The sequence below is a fragment of the Cherax quadricarinatus genome, chromosome 25 (genome assembly GCF_038502225.1).
Source record: "Cherax quadricarinatus isolate ZL_2023a chromosome 25, ASM3850222v1, whole genome shotgun sequence".
Lineage (NCBI taxonomy): Eukaryota > Metazoa > Arthropoda > Malacostraca > Decapoda > Parastacidae > Cherax > Cherax quadricarinatus.
This window is the reverse complement of record NC_091316.1, coordinates 30681610-30702709: the sequence shown is the minus strand read 5'-3', so window position 1 is coordinate 30702709 and position 21100 is coordinate 30681610. Positions and strand designations below refer to the sequence as shown.

Genomic DNA, 21100 nt, shown 5'->3' with positions numbered 1-21100 from the left:
GTGCCAGTGTGTGGCTTATAATTGTTTTGAGTCAGGAGTCGGCAGCTGTCAAAATGACATATTGTCTCATTACTCACTCCCCCTACCGCCTGTCAAAACAATGGGGTTGGATGCTGCTTCCCCTCCATTCTATCTAATTATCTTTCTCCTTCATTCTATCTCTTTCAATCTGTCTCTCTTTCTGTCTGTCTGTCTATCTCTGTCTCACAGGTACACATAAATACAAGTATATATAGTATAAATTACCTAGGATAACCCAAGAAATCCAGACAATGTGCTATACTGTGCTTGAAGATGTGAGTAAACGTGATGATGCAGTCTTGTGGCTCTCTCTGAGACAGGGAGCTAGACGGATAGACAGGGAGCTTGACAGACAAATAGACAGAAATGTTTGTGTACCAGCAAAAACAGAGGGAGGGGGATGGTCATCTAATCTTTTCTTATCAGCTGTACCCTCCCTCCACCCTCCTTTATGCTCATCAAACATCAGCTCTTATCAGATGTTATCTCACCTTATCTTGTCACTGTCATGGGGTGAAATGTTTTCATGCTTCAAGGGAACATGCCCATGCCCATGCCCATGCTGCCTCCTCCTCCTCCTCCTCCTCCTCCTCCTCCTCTTCCTCCTCCCTCCTCCTCCTCCCTCCTCCTCCTCCCTCCTCCTCCTCCCTCCTCCTCCTCCCTCCTCCTCCTCCCTCCTCCTCCTCCTCCCCCTCCTCCTCCCTCCTCATCCTCCTCCTCCATTCTTCTGGTATCCTAGGCATTGCTTTTGGTCTCAAACTCCTCAAAACCATGAAATTGATCTTCACTGACACTTTCATCTGTGTTAGAGCATCACTTGGGAAGAGGAGAGTCCCACATTTGATGGGGAATCACATATTTCTTACCGCTAGGCATGCTGAAAAAGGACAACGGAAATGGCATTCCCACAATGCACCACTGGCTACCCAATTTTTTTTATATGGTGCACGCTGACCATGGAGACCCATTCTCTCACATGTGGGCCTACCAGCTTTCTCCTGCTTGATTTGAAGCCGCTAGAATTTATGCATATAGATACGTCAGAAACAGTGGAGCGTAAGACGTATTTATACGGCGTTAACAGTCAAAGGGTTAAAAACCATTTGTCTCCATTCACTCCTATCAAACACGCTCACGCATACCTGCTGGAAGTCCAAGCCCCTTGCACACAAAGCCTCCTTTACCCCCTCCCTCCAACCTTTCCTAGGCCGACCCCTACTCCGCCTTCCTTCCACTACAGACTGATACACTCTTGAAATCATTCTGTTTCGCTCCATTCTCTCTACATGTCTGAACCACCTCAACAACCCTTCCTCAGCCCTCTGGATAACAGTTTTGGCAATCCCGCACCTCCTCCTAACTTCCAAACTACAAATTCTTGCATTATATTCACACCACACATTGCCCTCAGACATGACATCTCCACTGCCTCCAGCCTTCTCCTCGCTGCAACATTCATCACCCATGTTTCACACCCATATAAGAGCATTGGTAAAACTATACTCTCATACATTCCCCTCTTTGCCTCCAAGGACAAAGTTCTTTGTCACCACAGACTCCTAAGTGCACCGCTCACCCTTTCCCCCTCATCAATTCTATGATTCACCTCATCTTTCATAGACCCATCTGCTGACACATCCACTCCCAAATATCTGATTACATTCACCTCCTCCATACCCTCTCCCTCCAATCTGATATCCAATCTTTCATCACCTAATCTTTTTGTTATCCTCATAACCTTACCCTTTCCTGTATTCACTTTTAATTTTCTTCTTTTACATACCCTACCAAATTCAACCACCAACCTCTGCAACTTCTCTTCAGAATCTCCCAAGAGCACAGTGTCATCAACAAAGAGCAATTGTGGCAACTCCCATTTTATGTGTGATTCTTTATCTTTTAACTCCACGCCTCTTGCCAAGACTCTCGCATTTACTTCTCTTACAACCTCATCCATAAATATATTAAACAACCATGGTGACATCACACATCCTTGTCTAAGGCCTACTTTGGGAAATAATCTCACTCTTTCCTACATACTCTAACCTGAGCCTCACTATCCTAGTAAAAACTCTTCACTGCTGTCAGTAACATACCTCCTATACCATACACCTGCAACATCTGCCACATTGCCCCCCTATCCATCCTGTCATATGCCTTTTCCAAATCCATAAATGCCACAAAAACCTCTTTAGCCTTATCTAAATACTGTTCACTTATATGTTTCACTGTAAACACCTGGTCCACATACCCCCTACCTTTCCTAAAGCCTCCTTGTTCATCTGCTATCCTGTTCTCCGTCTTACTCTTAATTCTTTCAATAATAACTACCATACACTTTACTAGGTATACTCAACAGACTTATCCCCCTATAATTTTTGCACTCTCTTTTGTCCCCTTTGCCTTTATACAAAGGAACTATGCATGCTCTCTGCCAATCCCTAGGTACCTTACCCTCTTCTATACATTTATTAAATAATAGCACCAACCACTCCAAAACTATATCCCCACCTGCTTTTAACATTTCTATCTTTATCCCATCAATCCCGGCTGCCTTACCCCCTTTCATTTTACCTACTGCCTCACGAACTTCCCCCACACTCACAACTGGCTCTTCCTCACTCCTACAAGATGTTATTCCTCCTTGCCCTATACATGAAATCACAGCTTCCCTATCTTCATCAACATTTAACAATTCCTCAAAATATTCCATCCATCTTCCCAATACCTCTAACTCTCCATTTAATAACTCTCCTCTCCTATTTTTAACTGACAAATCCATTTGTTCTCTAGGCTTTCTTAACTTGTTAATCTCACTCCAAAACTTTTTCTTATTTTCAACAAAATTTGTTGATAACATCTCACCCACTCTCTCATTTGCTCTCTTTTTACATTGCTTCTCACTCTCTTAACCTCTCTCTTTTTCTCCATATACTCTTCCCTCCTTGCATCACTTCTACTTTGCTTCACTACTCTCTTAACCTCTCTCTTTTTCTCCATATACAGTGGACCCCCGCATAGCGAACGCCTTGCATAGCGAACAATCCGCATAGCGAACGCTTTGTTCGCTAAAATTTTGCCCCGCATAGTGGACAAAAACCCGCTCAGCGACCTTCGTCCGAGACGCGTCCAATGTGGGCCCTCAGCCAGCCTCACATGTGCCGCCCGTCCCATTGTTTACCAGCTAGCCTCCGCGGTAACATTCAAGCATACACTCGGAATATTTCGTATTATTACAGTGTTTTCGGTGCTGTTTGTGGAAAATAAGTGACCATGGGCCCCAAGAAAGCTTCTAGTGCCAACCCTACACCTCAAAGGGTAAGAATACCCATTGAAATTAAGAAAGAGATCATTGATAAGTATGAAAGTGGAGTACGTATCACCGACCTGGTCAGGTTGTACAAGAAACCAAAATCAACCATCGCTTCTATTGTGGGCAAGAAAACGGCAATCAAGGAAGCTGTTGTTGCCAAAGGTTTAACTGTGTTTTCGAAACAAAGATCGCAAGTGATGGAAGATGTTGAGAGACTCTTATTGGTGTGGATAAATGAAAAACAGCTAGCAGGAGATAGCGTCTCTCAAGCGATCATATGTGAAAAGGCTAGGAAGTTGCATGACGATTTAATTAAAAAAATGCCTGCAACTAGTGATGATGTGAGTGAATTTAAGGCCAGCAAAGGTTGGTTTGAGAGATTTAAGAAGCGTAGTGGCATCCATAGTGTGATACGGCATGGTGAGGCTGCCAGTTCGGACCACAAAGCGGCTGAAAAATATGTGCATGAATTCAAGGAGTACATAGAAACTGAAGGACTGGAACCTGAACAAGTGTTTAATTGTGATGAAACAGGCCTGTTCTGGAAGAAAATGCCAAGCAGGACCTACATTACTCAGGAGGAAAAGGCACTCCCAGGACATAAGCCTATGAAAGACAGGCTTACTTTGTTGATGTGTGCCAATGCTAGTGGTGATTGCAAAGTTAAGCCTTTATTAGTGTATCACTCTGAAACTCCCAGAGCGTTCAGGCAAAAGAATGTCCTCAAGGATAATTTGTGTGTGCTGTGGAGGGCAAACAGTAAGGCATGGGTCACTAGGGAATTTTTCTATAACTGGTTACACCATGCATTTGCCCCCAATGTGAAAGATTACCTAACTGAAAAGAAATTAGACCTTAAGTGCCTCCTGGTGTTAGACAATGCCCCTGGTCATCCTACAGACGTGGCAGAGCGACTTTATGGGGACATGAGCTTCATTAAGGTGAAGTTTTTGCCTCCTAATACCACTCCTCTCCTGCAGCCCATGGACCAGCAGGTCATTTCCAACTTCAAGAAACTGTACACAAAAGCTCTGTTTCAAAAGTGCTTTGAAGTGACCACAGACACTGGATTGACTCTAAAAGAGTTTTGGAAGGATCACTTTAATATCCTCAGTTGTGTAAACCTTATAGGTAAGGCTTGGGAGGGAGTGACTAAGAGAACCTTGAACTCTGCTTGGAAGAAACTGTGGCCAGAATGTGTAGACAAAAGGGATTTTGAAGGGTTTGAGGCTAACCCTGAGAGGAGTAGTATACCAGTTGAGGAATCAATTGTGGAATTGGGGAAGTCCTTGGGGTTGGAGGTTAGTGGGGAGGATGTGGAAGAGTTGGTGGAGGAGGACAATGAAGAACTAACCACTGATGAGCTGATAGATCAACTTCAAGAGCAAGAGGCCAGACCTGGGGAAACTGGTTCAAAGGAGGGGAGAGAGAAATTGAAGGAATTGCCTACTTCAAAGATTAAGGAAATGTGTGCAAAATGGCTTGAAGTGCAAACCTTTTTTGATGAAAATCACCCTCACACAGCTATTGCAAGCCGTGCTGGTGACTGTTACAATGACACTGTTGTGAACCACTTTAGACAAATCATAAAGGAACGAGAGGTACAGGCCACTATGGACAGATATGTTGTGCGAAAGAAGTCCAGTGACTCTGAAGCTGGTCCTAGTGGCATTAAAAGAAGAAGGGAAGTAACCCCAGAAAAGGACTTGCTACCTCAAGTCCTAATGGAAGGGGATTCCCCTTCTAAACACTAACACTCTCTCTCCCCTCCTCCCATCCCATCAATCATCACCAGATCTTCAATAAAAGTAAGTGTCATGTAATTGTGCATGCCTTTTTCAGTTTGTGTGTACTAAAATTAACATTTTTTTGTGGTAAAAAAATTTTTTTTTTCATACTTTTGGGTGTCTTGCACGGATTAATTTTATTTCCATTATTTCTTATGGGGAAAATTAATTCGCATAGCGAACATTTCGCATAACGACCAGCCCTCTTGCACGGATTAAGTTCGCTATGCGGGGGTCCACTGTACTACAACTAAAAAGTGATCAGATATATCTGTGGCCCCTCTATAAACATGTACATCCTGAAGTCTACTCAACAGTCTTTTATCTACTAATACATAATCCATGTATTTTTTTTTTTTTCAACAAGTCGGCTGTCTCCCACTTTCGTTTTTTTCTTTTGGGCCACCCCACCTCAGTGGGATACGGCCGGTGTGTTGAAAGAAAGATCATTATAAATCTATCAAGAGTAGTTACAGTAGGGCCCCGCTTTACACCGTTCCGCTAATACGGCAATTTCAAATTATAACCAAAATTTACCATACGGCAAGCATTCTTTCAAATATGGTGTGCCCAACCCCATTTGTTTACATTCTCTGTGAGCACATCTATTTTGTCTGTAAACTTGCCAAAATTTCAAGTGTTTTTAGGTTATTGTATATTTTATATGTACTCCGATAATTATGCTTATGTGTACCTGTACCTAAATATACTTACACACTGTGCTGGCGTGTAGGTACACATTAAAATTACTAAGAATCTCTCTACTCATGACGCCATAGAAATACTACGTAATAATAATCTCTCTTGGGCACATTAAATGTCTTATTTTACGTTAATATAGACATTTTCATTAAACCATCTATGATATTTTCTTCAAAATTATATAAGAAACACATTACATAGCATATAAACATTATACATACACCCACAGAATAAAAATTGACATAAATATGAGATCTGTTTACAAAGCGGCTTTGTATGAGTGTCGGAAGAATTACGTTTTCTCTAGTCAAACGCTGGGGGACAACTGTAGATAAATATTCCTTTCGTATGCCTTCACTCTATATATAGCAATTCATGACCCTTGTGGGTTTAGTGCTTCTATTTTTATTATGATTATAATAATAACTTGCAATAATAATTTGTAATAATAATAATTTGTAATAACAACAATAATAATTAATAATATAATAATAATTTATCAGAGCATCATTCCTTTTAAAAATTACATGAGAATGAAGTCTTGGTCTTTATATATTCTACTGTATCACTGTGGAGACAACTTGTACACAATGTAAAGTGTTTGTATGAATGTTTATGAACCATAACCAGAAGCATCATCTGTTTGTTTACATAGTGGTTGGGGCGGGGCGGGGCGAGCGGCCGGGCAGCCGGCCAGCTAGCCAGATATGCCCAATTCTTTTGCTACAATAATTATTTTTTCCATTACTACACCTTATTTTACTTTTAAAAAGAAATACATACTTTATAATCTACATATTTTAATTGTGTGTGTTATAATACAACCTATTTATATTAAAATACAGAGTTTGGCACAATTGACTTTTTCTCCATAAAGTTGATCTGCTCTCATGACAGAATTAAAGCAGTTGTGCCCCCAGTAGTTCAATATAATAAGGTATTCCCAAGTGAGTTACTGTTACTTAGTTACATAAATACATGTTGGGTCCTATAGCCTCATAACAGTAAACACATTTCCAGGCTGTACAAGAATGATATACAATACCAACAAGATGAAAATTAAGACACATGTGCAACATCTGGGTATCTTTACTGTAGAAGTTTTGCCATCCAGTGGCTTCATCAATACAAATTCTAGGACATAATTTGAAGACAGCAGAACTACATACAGAAGATGAAGTAATCAGTCCCTCGGTGTGAAGAGCACCATAGGTGCTCTTCACACCGAGAACAAGAGCTAGTAAGAAAACAGAAGAAAACCTAGAGGGGTATGTATATATATGCAAGGGCATGAAGTGCAGTGTGACCTAAGTGTAAGCAGAAGTATCAAGACATACCTGAAACCTTGCATGTTCATGAGACAGAAAAAAGACACCAGCAATCCTACCACTGTGTAAAAACAATTAGGACGGTAGTATCTCCCTGAGTGGCTGATATCTATCAGCCTACTACCTGGAATAGATATATTTATCCTCAAGTAAATAAATGCATTCACTTATTCCACACTTCTTCCTTCCATTCTAATATCTTACTCTCTCATTCCTCATACCTACCTTTTTATGCTTATCATCTTGGTGCATTTGAATCCATTTTCAACCTCTTCCTTTTACATATCTTAACTCCTCTGCTATTCTGCATATTTATTATTAATTTATCTAAAAATGATTTATCCTTCTATATTTAACACAAAAAACAAATACGTACTTTGTGATATTCTCTATCTATTCAACTCTTGACTGAAGGTGGTAATCTCAAAGGTAATTTCATAGTACAGTATTAAATGGAGAAATAATTCTAATTTAAAGATTATTTTTACAATTAAAAAAAAAAAATTCTTGCTTTGGTTACTATACCTGTAAAAGCAGCATTGGATGTCTTAGCTGCACATTGTCGTGTTTCTTCATGTTGTGGCCACATTGCCAGCAGCTCCTCTTGTGAGAAAAGAGCTTTGAGAGGAGGACACATTTTGATAGCTGGGATGAGCACTTCTTTAATGTTTGAGGTTAGGTTAAGTGTCATCAAGAACAAGCGTATCCTTTCTTTATGGGAGTTAGTAAGTTTTGAAAACTTAGCAGCCAGAACCTGAAAGATTGATTAACTGGGTTAAAATTGATCAAGGTTATTACTTATTAAAGGACAGTCACCCCACAAATTTTTGGGCTACCTTATTTGCAGCTTTTGATTATCTACAAGCTTTCCTGATGGACAACCTGCAAAGTTTTGACTGTCCGTGAGTTTCTGCTGGGAAATCAAGTGCGTGAAATTTGGACACAAAGCTAAATAGAGATTTTCAGCCTTCCTGCTCTGCAGCCAAGTGTCCCTGCATAGTTGCAGGCAGTGAGGTCTATGTGGTTACAGCTGGTTAACTCCTCACCCTCCCTCCTTCCCACACACTCATTCACAAATATATTTTACAAAATTACACATAAAGTGGGGCATAATTTGAAATCACTGCTAATACGGTGATTTCAAATTATGACCAAAATTTGCTATACGGCAAGCGGTCTTTCAAAAATGGCACACCCCACCCGGTTTGTTTATACTCTCTGTAAGCACATATCTCTATTATATGTGGAAATTTTCCAAAATTTCAAGTGTTTTAAAGTTATTGCATATTTTATATGTATGTGTACCTGTACCTAAATATACTTACACACTGTGCTGGTGTGCAGGTACACATTAATATTACTAAGAGTTTCTCTACTCTTGAAGACGCGCATTAAATGTCATATACAGTGGAACCTCAAATTTCGTACTTAATCCGTTCCAGGAGCTAGTTCTAAATTCGGAAAGTCTGAAATTCGAAGCAATATTTCCCATAAGAAATAATGGAAATACAATTAATCTGTTCCAGAAACCCAAAAATATTCACAAAAAAAAAAAATATTTTCTAGAGATTAATTACAGTTTTACATACACACAACAAATTATGTATAGTAATATAAAATAACATTTTTACTTACCTTTATTGAAGATTGGTGATGGCATCTGGAAGATAGGGAGGAGGAGAGAGGGAGTTGGGGTTATTGTTTGGAAGGAGAATCCCCCTCCATGAGGACTTCCGGTATCAAAGCCCTCTCTGGGGTTGCTTCCCTTCTCTGTATTTTAATGCCACTAGGACCAGCTTGAGAGTCATTGGACCCCAGTCTCACAAAATAACTGTCTACAGTCCTCTGTTTCTGTCTCACAGAATAACTATCCACAGTTGTCTGTTTCTGTCTCACAAAATAACTGTCCACAGTCGTCTGTTTCTGTCTCACAAAATAACTGCCCACAGTCTGTTTCTGTCTCACAAAATAACTGTCCACAGTCCTCTGTACATCCTGGCAAGCTCAACAAGTCTCACTCCAATCTCATACTTCTGTATTATTTCCTTCTTCACATCTATGGTGTTTCTCACTTTCTTTACCACAAGGGTACCGCTAGCAAGTTTCTTTGGGCCCATGGCAACTTATTTCACAGCCCCACAAGCACTAAACACAATTAAATAATCGTAAAATGTGTGAATGAGATCGCAGGTTAGTGTTCACTCAAGCATAAACAAAGCTAGACTGCTCACAGTGCCTGCGCAGGGACGCGGACAGAGCGGGCCAGCGGACAGGTTCCGTACCCGGCGGTCCGAAAATAGGGGCGCATTCGATAATAGGGACACAGTTTGTCCGAAAAAATGGTCTTATTTTCGAAACGTTTAATATGTGATCGTTCGATTTTTGAGGTTCCACTGTATTACACTAATATAGACATTTCTATTAATCCATCTATGATATTTTTTCCAAAATTATATAATAAACATGCTACATAACATATAAACATGATACATACACCCACAGTGTAAAAATTGACATACAGTGTACCTCCGACCAACGAAGGCATCGTCTAATGATAAATTCAACTAACGAAGCGTTTAAACGTAGAAATTTTGGCCTGACCAATGATGAAAAGCCTGACCACCAACATGATTCATCCCGAACGCATCCACGTGTCTCATCTGGCCTGAGTGCGCCTTAGCTGCCTTGCCTTCAGTTAGTGTGCCAGTGTTTACAAGCCAGTGCGGTCGCATCCACGCATACATTCGGTACATTTTGTATTATTCCAGTGTTTTTAGTGCTTGTAACTGCTAAATAGCCCACCTTGGGCTCCAAGAAAGCTTCTAGTGCCAACCCTGTCATAAAAAGGCTGAGAATTACAATTGAAATGAAGAAGGAGATCATCACAAAGTATCAAACTGGAGTGCGTGTCTCCAAGCTGGCCAGGTTGTATAACAAACCCCAATCAACCATCGCTACTATCTTGGCCAGCAGAAACTCAATCAAGGAAGCTGTTTTTGCGAAAGGTGCAAGTATGTTTTTGAAACAGATCTCAAGTACTTGAAGATGTTGAGAGACTGTTATTGGTGTGGATAAACGCAAAACAGATATCAGGAGATAGCATCTCTCAAGCGATCATGTGTGAAAAGGCAAGGCAGTTGCATGAAGATTTAATTAAAAAAAAAATGCCTGCAACTAGTGGTGATGTGAGTGAATTTAAGGCCAGCAAAGGTTGGCTTGAGAGATTTAAGAGTCATAGTGGCATACACAGTGTGATAAGGCTGACAGTTCTGACCAAAAAGCAGCTGAAAAATATGTGCAGGAATTCCAGGGGTACATATAGGCTGAAGGATTGCAACCCCAACATGTGTTTGTGACAGGAAGAAAATGCCAAACAGGACCTACATTACACAGGAGGAAGAAGCACACCCAGGACACAAGCCTATGAAGAACAGGGTTACTTTAATGTTGTGTAGTAATGCTAGTGGGGATTGCAGAGTGAAGCCTCTACTCATGTATCACTCTGAAACTCCCAGTGTGTTCGGGGAAAAACAATGTCGTCAAGGCTAATTTGTGTGTGATGTGAAGGGCAAACAGTAAAGCATGGGTCACTAGGGACATTTCCTATGACTGGTTTCATCATGTGTTTGGCCCCACTGTGAAAAATTACCTCCTGGAAAACAAATTGGACCTTAAGTGCCTCCTGGTATTAGACAATGCTCCTGCTCATCCTTCAAACTTGCCAGAGCGAATTTCGGGGAAGGTGAGCTTCATAAAAGTGAAGTTTTTGTCTCCTAATACCACTCCTCTCCTCCAGCCCATAGACCAGCAGGTCATTTCAAATTTCAAAAAAGCTGTACACCAGAGTAATATTTCATAAGTGCTCTGAAGTGACCTCAGACACTCGATTGACCCTAAGAGAGTTTTGGAAATATCACTTTAGTATCCTCAATTGCATAAACCTTATAGGTAGGGCTTGGGAGGGAGTGACTAAGAGAACCTTGAACTCCACTTGGAGGAAATTGAGGCCAGAATGCATACAAGAGAGGAATTTTGAAGGGTCTGGGGCTAACCCTGAGGAGCCTATGCCAGTTGTGGAATCTATTGTGGCATTTGGGAAGTCCATGGGGTTGGAGGTTAGTGGGGAGGATGTGGAAGAGTTGGTGGAGGACGACAATGAAGAACTAACCACTGATGAGCTGAAAGAGCATCTGCAACAGCAAGAGGCCACAACTGAGGAAATTGCTTCAGAGGAGGGGAGAGAGAAATTGAGGAAGTTGCCTTCTTCAATGATTAAGGAAATGTGGACAAAGGTGCAAACCTTTATGGAGGAAAAATCACCCTGACAGCTATTGCAAGCCGTGCTGGTGACTTTTCCAATAACAATGTTGTGAACCACTTTAGGAAAATCTTAAAGGAATGCGAGGTACAGAGCTCTATGGACAGATTTTTGGTATGACAGAGGTCCAGTGACTTTCAAGTTGTTCCCGGTGCATTAAAAAACAAAGAAGGGAAGTAACCCCAGAAGACTTGCTACATAAAGTCCTCATGGAGGGGGATTCCCCTTCCAAACAATTGCAAACTCCTCCATCATCTCCCCTCCTCCTGTCTAATCACTCATAACTACATCTTCAATAAAGGTAAGTCTCATTTATTCTTCATTTAGTACAGTACATTATTTATTGTGCATGTATCCTTCTTTTTCTGTGTAGGAAAATGTATATTTCATGTGAATTTATTTTTTTCATACTTTTGGGTGTCTTGCACGGATTAATTTGATTTCCATTATTTCTTATGGGGAAAATTGATTCACTTTCCGATAATTTTGGTTTACGTTGAGCTCTCAGGAACGGATTAATATCGTGAACCGGGGGTCCACTGTATTACAATATTGCATAACAGTAAATCTTCTATTTTTTGGTGTGAATAAAAATTCATTATGTGAATAAAAAATCAAAATGGAATTTATTTGTAAAGCCTCAAAACGTAACTAATGAATAGAGGAAATGTTAGTTTAGTGCCAGGAATACCTACATTGTTTATTCTGGACCCTATTTTGAAATTGGAATATTTTGAACTTTGTGTTAAATTGGCCAAATTACCAATTTCCAATCACTTTATTTTGTAGTTGAAACAGTTGACTTGGCGATTTATTGTGCTCAATCGACAGAAGTAATACTAGTGAAATAGCTAAGAATTTGGTCGACTGGAATAATGTAACTAGCCTAAAATGGGAGTCAAAGTCAGCAAAATCGCCGATTCGTAAATATCGCTGACACATCAAAATTCGCGAGAGCATAATTTCGTCAATTTTCCATCAAATTTCACACTTTTTGTTTTATTACCTTCACAAAAAGATTCTCTACCATTTCATAAGAAAAAATAACAATTTTTTTTTTTGAAAATTCTTGAACACTGGGGCACCACTTCAGATTTTGGCCTTCGACCCTGAAAGGGTTAATTAGTTCCAGAAAGTCGGTCGAAATCCAAAATGGGCAAAAACATAAGTAATATTTCCTGTGAGAAATAATGTAAATCCAATTAATCTGTTTTAAATACCCAAAAATATTGAGAAAAAAACACTTTTATAGAGAATAACTATAGTTTTACATACAGAAAACAATGAGAAATAAATATAAAGCACTAATGAAATGGATAAATGAACATTTAACCCCTTGACTGTCACAACCCCCAATCCTGAAGTGTCTCCTGGTGTTGCAAAACTTCAAAAAAAAAAAAATTGTTTTTTCTTATGAAATGATAGAGAATCTTTTCCCGATTGCAATGACACCAAAAACACAAAATTTGATGGAAAACTGATGGAATTATACTCTCGTGAAGTTAGCGACCTCGGCGATATTTACAAATCGGCGATTTCACCCACTTTGAGCCTTATTTTTGGCTAATTCCATTGTTCCAGTCGAGCAAACTCATAACCGTTCTTTTAGAAATCCATTTTTTCTATCGATTGAGTACAAGAAACTGCCCAATTACCAATTTCAACTACCCAATAACGTGGTCAGAAATTTGTAATTTGGCCAATTTCATGAAAATTAAAAAATATGACAATTTCAAAATAAGGTCCAGAATGAACAATGCAGACATTCCTGGCTCTAAAATAACATTTTCTTTGTTCATCAGTCACATCTCCAAGCCCCTCTGATATTACTCTTACTTTCTATTTTGAATTTTTATTCAAACAAAAAATAGAAGATTTACTGTTATGCAGACTACTGCAATACTGTAATAATTGTATAAATAACATCAACCCATTCATGACTGCATATTAGAATGGGTAGTTGGACATTTATTGGACAATGACATCATTTGCTTACTTTTGAACATTGGCAAAAATCAAACATTTCCCCTAATTTGAGCTCCATTTCCAGGTTCTTTTTATAGTAAAATCAATCAAAATCACCTCTATTTCTATAATATGTTTTCCATTCTATCAAATGAGACCAAGAAAACGAGAATACAACCATAAATACTATACGAAAATAGACCACAAATTCGGCATTTTAATTAAAAAAAAGGGTCGGATTTTTTTTTTCTCATTATGCACTGCATGCTCCAGGATTTTTTTTATATGGTGCACACTGACCACACAGACCCATTTTCTCACATGTGGGCCTACCAGCTTTCTACTGCTTGATTTGAAGCCGCTAGAATTTTTTTTATTATCACACCGGCCGATTCCCACCAAGGCAGGGTGGCCCGAAAAAGAAAAACTTTCACCATCATTCACTCCATCACTGTCTTGCCAGAAGGGTGCTTTACACTACAGTTTTTAAACTGCAACATTAACACCCCTCCTTCAGAGTGCAGGCACTGTACTTCCCATCTCCAGGACTCAAGTCCGGCCTGCCGGTTTCCCTGAATCCCTTCATAAATGTTACTTTGCTCACACTCCAACAGCACGTCAAGTATTAAAAACCATTTGTCTCCATTCACTCCTATCAAACACGCTCAAGCATGCCTGCTGGAAGTCCAAGCCCCTCGCACACAAAACCTCCTTTACCCCCTCCCTCCAACCCTTCCTAGGCCGACCCCTACCCCGCCTTCCTTCCACTACAGACTGATACACTCTTGAAGTCATTCTGTTTCGCTCCATTCTCTCTACATGTCCGAACCACCTCAACAACCCTTCCTCAGCCCTCTGGACAACAGTTTTGGTAATCCCGCACCTCCTCCTAACTTCCAAACTACGAATTCTCTGCATTATATTCACACCACACATTGCCCTCAGACATGACATCTCCACTGCCTCCAGCCTTCTCCTCGCTGCAACATTCATCACCCACGCTTCACACCCATATAAGAGCGTTGGTAAAACTATACTCTCATACATTCCCCTCTTTGCCTCCAAGGACAAAGTTCTTTGTCTCCACAGACTCCTAAGTGCACCACTCACTCTTTTTCCCTCATCAATTCTATGATTCACCTCATCTTTCATAGACCCATCCGCTGACACGTCCACTCCCAAATATCTGAATACGTTCACCTCCTCCATACTCTCTCCCTCCAATCTGATATTCAATCTTTCATCACCTAATCTTTTTGTTATCCTCATAACCTTACTCTTTCCTGTATTCACCTTTAATTTTCTTCTTTTGCACACCCTACCAAATTCATCCACCAATCTCTGCAACTTCTCTTCAGAATCTCCCAAGAGCACAGTGTCATCAGCAAAGAGCAGCTGTGACAACTCCCACTTTGTGTGTGATTCTTTATCTTTTAACTCCACGCCTCTTGCCAAGACCCTCGCATTTACTTCTCTTACAACCCCATCTATAAATATATTAAACAACCACGGTGACATCACACATCCTTGTCTAAGGCCTACTTTTACTGGGAAAAAATTTCCCTCTTTCCTACATACTCTAACTTGAGCCTCACTATCCTCGTAAAAACTCTTCACTGCTTTCAGTAACCTACCTCCTACACCATACACTTGCAACATCTGCCACATTGCCCCCCTATCCACCCTGTCATACGCCTTTTCCAAATCCATAAATGCCACAAAGACCTCTTTAGCCTTATCTAAATACTGTTCACTTATATGTTTCACTGTAAACACCTGGTCCACACACCCCCTACCTTTCCTAAAGCCTCCTTGTTCATCTGCTATCCTATTCTCCGTCTTACTCTTAATTCTTTCAATTATAACTCTACCATACACTTTACCAGGTACACTCAACAGACTTATCCCCCTATAATTTTTGCACTCTCTTTTATCCCCTTTGCCTTTATACAAAGGAACTATGCATGCTCTCTGCCAATCCCTAGGTACCTTACCCTCTTCCATACATTTATTAAACAATTTCACCAACCACTCCAAAACTATATCCCCACCTGCTTTTAACATTTCTATCTTTATCCCATCAATCCCGGCTGCCTTACCCCCTTTCATTTTACCTACTGCCTCACGAACTTCCCCCACACTCACAACTGGCTCTTCCTCACTCCTACAAGATGTTATTCCTCCTTGCCCTATACACGAAATCACAGCTTCCCTATCTTCATCAACATTTAACAATTCCTCAAAATATTCCTTCCATCTTCCCAATACCTCTAACTCTCCATTTAATAACTCTCCTCTCCTATTTTTAACTGACAAATCCATTTGTTCTCTAGGCTTTCTTAACTTGTTAATCTCACTCCAAAACTTTTTCTTATTTTCAACAAAATTTGTTGATAACATCTCACCCACTCTCTCATTTGCTCTCTTTTTACATTGCTTCACCACTCTCTTAACCTCTCTCTTTTTCTCCATATACTCTTCCCTCCTTGCATCACTTCTACTTTGTAAAAACTTCTCATATGCTAACTTTTTCTCCCTTACTACTCTCTTTACATCATCATTCCACCAATCGCTCCTCTTCCCTCCTGCACCCACTTTCCTGTAACCACAAACTTCTGCTGAACACTCTAACACTACATTTTTAAACCTACCCCATACCTCTTCGACCCCATTGCCTATGCTCTCATTAGCCCATCTATCCTCCAATAGCTGTTTATATCTTACCCTAACTGCCTCCTCTTTTAGTTTATAAACCTTCACCTCTCTCTTCCCTGATGCTTCTATTCTCCTTGTATCCCATCTACCTTTTACTCTCAGTGTAGCTACAACTAGAAAGTGATCTGATATATCTGTGGCCCCTCTATAAACATGTACATCCTGAAGTCTACTCAACAGTCTTTTATCTACCAATACATAATCCAACAAACTACTGTCATTTCGCCCTACATCATATCGTGTATACTTATTTATCCTCTTTTTCTTAAAATATGTATTACCTATAACTAAACCCCTTTCTATACAAAGTTCAATCAAAGGGCTCCCATTATCATTTACACCTGGCACCCCAAACTTACCTACCACACCCTCTCTAAAAGTTTCTCCTACTTTAGCATTCAAGTCCCCTACCACAATTACTCTCTCACTTGGTTCAAAGGCTCCTATACATTCACTTAACATCTCCCAAAATCTCTCTCTCTCCTCTGCATTCCTCTCTTCTCCAGGTGCATACACGCTTATTATGACCCACTTCTCGCATCCAACCTTTACTTTAATCCACATAATTCTTGAATTTACACATTCATATTCTCTTTTCTCCTTCCATAACTGATCATTTAACATTACTGCTACCCCTTCCTTTGCTCTAACTCTCTCAGATACTCCAGATTTAATCCCATTTATTTCCCCCCACTGAAACTCTCCTACCCCCTTCAGCTTTGTTTCGCTTAGGGCCAGGACATCCAACTTCTTTTCATTCATAACATCAGCAATCATCTGTTTCTTGTCATCCGCACTACATCCACTACATCCGCTAGAATTTATGAGTATATATACGTCAAACATGGTACCTCGTAAGATGTATATTTACGACCTCGACAGTCAAAGGGTTAAATCCTTTTTACCTTTACTGAAGACTCTTGCTGGCGTATGGAAGACAGTGAGGAGGGGACAGGGAGGAGAGGTTATCTCTACCACCATTACTACTACCCTCTACCACTCTCTACCACTATCACTACTGCCCTCTACCACTATCACTACCACCCTTTACCACCACCACTACCACCCTCTACCACTATCACTACCACCCTCTACCACTATCACTACCACCCTCTACCACAATCACTACCACCCTCTACCACAATCATTACCACCCTCTATGACCATCACTACCACCCTCTACCACCATCACTACCACCATCAGTATCACCCTCTACCACAATCACTACCATCCTCTACCTCTATCACCACCTTCTACCACCATCACTACCATCCTATACCACCGTCACAACCACCACCACCCTCTACCACCATCACAACCACTACCACCCTCTACCACCATCACAACCACTACCACCCTCTACCACCATCACTACCACCCTCTGTGAGTAACAAAGGCAGATTGAGTCACGTACGTGAGCAGGGCTGCGTCTCATATGGACGATTTCCAAGTGGAGGTACAAAATCCGGGGCAAAAATTTGCTGGGAAAAGTGGTCGAAATCCGAATTGCATGAGATCTGGACCACACGAAAACTGGGGGTCCACTGCATAGTTATACTAACACTCTTAGATGGGTGCGAAGCATGGGTGGTGAATGTTGCAACGAGAAGAAGGCTGGAGGCAGTGGAGATGCCGTGTCTGAGGGCAATGTGTGGTGTGAATATAATGCAGAGAATTCATAGTTTGGAAATTAGGAGGAGGTGCGGGATTACCAAAACTATTATCCAGAGGGCTGAGGAAGGGTTGTTGAAGTGCTTCGGACATGTAGAGAGAGTGGAACAAAATAGAATGACTTAGAGAGTGTATAAATATGTAGTGGGGGAAAGGTGGGGTAGAGGTCAGCCTAGGAAAGGTTGGAGGGAAGGGATAAAGGAGGTTTAGTGTGTGAGGGGCTTGGACTTCCAGCAAGCATGCCTGAGCGTGTTAGATAGGAGCGAATGGAGACAAATGATTTTTAGGACTTGATGTACTGTTGGAGTATGAGCAGCATGTAATACTAGATAATTATTTCAACCATAAAATTATTTTTGAGAAGTATATACTTTAATCCTACATTTTAATCTAATAACAATTACTAACCTGAACCAGAAACTGTACTCCTGGCTTGCCACCTTGAGCCAAGCCAACAGGAAAATTGCTGTTCCACAAGTCTCCTTCTATTACATTTCGAACAGTGTTGAGTGTCTTCACCTGTTGAGGGAAGGTAACACATTAAATTTCATTATCATTAAAAAATAACAAGTGATGGTATTTAAAGTTTCCTTAACAAAGCTCTTAATGTTTTTTTGTTTTGCACTGCTGACCGTTTTTCACCAAGGTAGTGAGACCCAGAGAAGGAAGCACAGTCACCAGCACTCATTTCAAAAAAAGAACGGACATCATAATTCAAATGGCCCTCTAAACCAATAGTCCCCAACCTTTTAGTATGAAGGGGCCAATTTGGAAAGCTAAGTTTAGAGGAGGGTCACGTTTTGTAATTTTTGTAGTTTTTATGAATAATAACAATATTTTGTAATTACTGACACTGTGCAGTTTGGAACCTAAATAAAAATGAATTCATTTCCTAGAAGGGCCACATGTGGCCCTCAGGCCACAGGTTGGGGACCCCTGCTCAAAACTACATCCTTGCCCATCTTTCAGAGTGTAGACATGGCGGTTTCCTCTCCAAAATTCAGGTACAGTTTTACATCAATGTTAAAAACATTGCAGTCTTCAAATCATGTAGTATAATGGGAATCAAACCTGGGCCTGGAGTGCAGGTGTCTCCCATACAACAGTACCAGATGTACTAAAAACAAGTAATGCATTATAACTAGTTTGTAACCTAACACACATGAAAATATTTGATTCTTAACCCTTTGACTGTCGCAACCCCAAATCCTGAAGTGTCTCTTTGTGTCACAAAATATTTGAAATTTTTTTTTCTTGTGAAATGATAGAGAATCTTTACCCGATGGTAATGACACCAAAAGTACGAGATTTGATGGAAAGCTTACGAAATTATGCTCTCGCAAAGTTAGCATTCTTGGTGATATACAGTATGTGCATCAGTGATTTCACCCACTTTGAGCCCTATTTTCGGCCAATTCCATTGTTCCAGTTCACCAAACTCATAGCTATTTCTTTAGAACTCCATTTGTTCTATTGAGTACAAGAAACTGCCCATTTACCGATTTCAACTATACAATAACGTGGTCAGAAATTGGTAATTTGGCCAATTTCATGCAAATAAAAAAAAGATGCCAATTTCAAAATAGGGTCCAGAATAAACAACGCAGACATTCCTGGTACTAAAAACATTTTCTCTGTTCATTAGTCACCTCTCCATGCCCCTCTTATACTCTTGCTTTCAATTTTGAATTTTTATTCACACAAAAAATAGAAGATTTACTGTTATGCAGACTACTGTATTATTGTAATAATTGTATAAATAATGTCAACCCATTCGTGACTGCATATTAGAATGGCTAATTGAACATGTATTGGATGGCAAATTCATTTGTTTACTCTTGAACATTGGCAAAAATCAAACATTTCCGCTATTTTGAGCTCAATTTCAAGGTCGTTTTCATTGTGAAACCAATCAAAATCATCTCTATTTCTGTAACATGTCTTGCATTCTATTAAATGAGACAAAGAAAACAAGAATACAACCATAAATACTATACGAAAATACACCTCAAAGTTGACGTTTTAATACAACCATCAACTTCAGTACCAGAACCTCTACCATCCACCTCAGCCCAGTAGGGCCACAGCATAATTCTTCACAATCATCAACAAACACCAGCGCCCACAATTTAAGGGAAGAAATACTATTATTTCTGTTGCAGTTATAGTCTTAACCCTTTCAGGGTCCGTCCCGTAGATCTACGGCTTTACGTTCAGGGTCCAAACCGTAGATCTACGTCATGAGCTCAGCTCACTCTGATAAACTGTGAGTGGTACATTTGGGCCTAGATATGAGAGAATACATCTATGTGGTATGTGTGCACCACATAAAACAGATCCTGCAGCACACTGTGTATAAGGAGAGAAAAAAACTGAAATCATGATTTTAAGATTAAAACAGCGACTTTGCAGTGTTTTTTTGTATGTTTTTTATAGTTGTATTTGCGATTTCTTGGTCTCAATTGATAGAATGGAAGACATATTACAGAAATAGAGATGATTTTGATTGGTTTTAGTACTGGAAATGGCTTGAAACTGAGCTCAAAGTAGCAGAAATGTTAAATTTTTGACGAAATTCAAGAGTAAACAAACGACCTCACACATCTAATACACTCCAGCTGGTGGGTCTAATATACATTCACAAATATGGTGATGATATTTATACAATTATTACAGTATTGCATAACAGTAAATCTTCTATTTTTTGGTGTGAATAAAAATTCATAATGTGAATAAAAAATCAAAATGGAATTTATTTGTAAAGCCTCAAAACGTAACTAATGAACAGAGGAAATGTTAGTTTAGTTCCAGGAATATCTACATTGTTTATTCTGGACCCTATTTTGAAATTGGAATATTTTGAACTTTGTGTTAAATTGGCCAAATTAACAATTTCCGATCACTTTATTTTGTAGTTGAAACAGTTGACTTGGCGATTTCTTGTGCTCAATCGATAGAATAGAAGTAATACTAGTGAAATAGCTAAGAATTTGGTTGACTGGAATAATGTAATTGGCCTAAACTGGGAGTCAAAGTCGGCAAAATTGCCGATTCGTAAATATCGCTGACACATTAAAATTCGCGAGAGCATAATTTCGTCAATTTTCCATCAAATTTCGCACTTTTTGTTTTATTTCCTTCACAAAAGGATTCTCTACCATTTCATAAGAAAAAATAACAAATTTTTTTTTTGAAAATTCTTGGACACTGGGGCACCACTTCAGATTTGGGCCTTGGACCCTGAAGGGGTTAAGCACCAAAAACAATATACTATTATAT

General features: G+C 39.8%; 1 protein-coding gene across 1 annotated transcript in view; it reads right to left on the bottom strand.

The window, feature by feature from the left end:
• LOC128690078 (integrator complex subunit 8) overlaps positions 1 to 21100 on the bottom strand; it is a 303474-nt gene that overhangs the window by 196779 nt on the left and 85595 nt on the right. The window contains exons 9-10 of the mRNA XM_070088709.1: positions 18230 to 18340; positions 7677 to 7905 (exon numbers count right to left, since the gene is read on the bottom strand). Of these exons, the coding sequence (XP_069944810.1) occupies positions 7677 to 7905; positions 18230 to 18340 (340 nt within the window). The remainder of the gene's footprint in view (positions 1 to 7676; positions 7906 to 18229; positions 18341 to 21100) is intronic.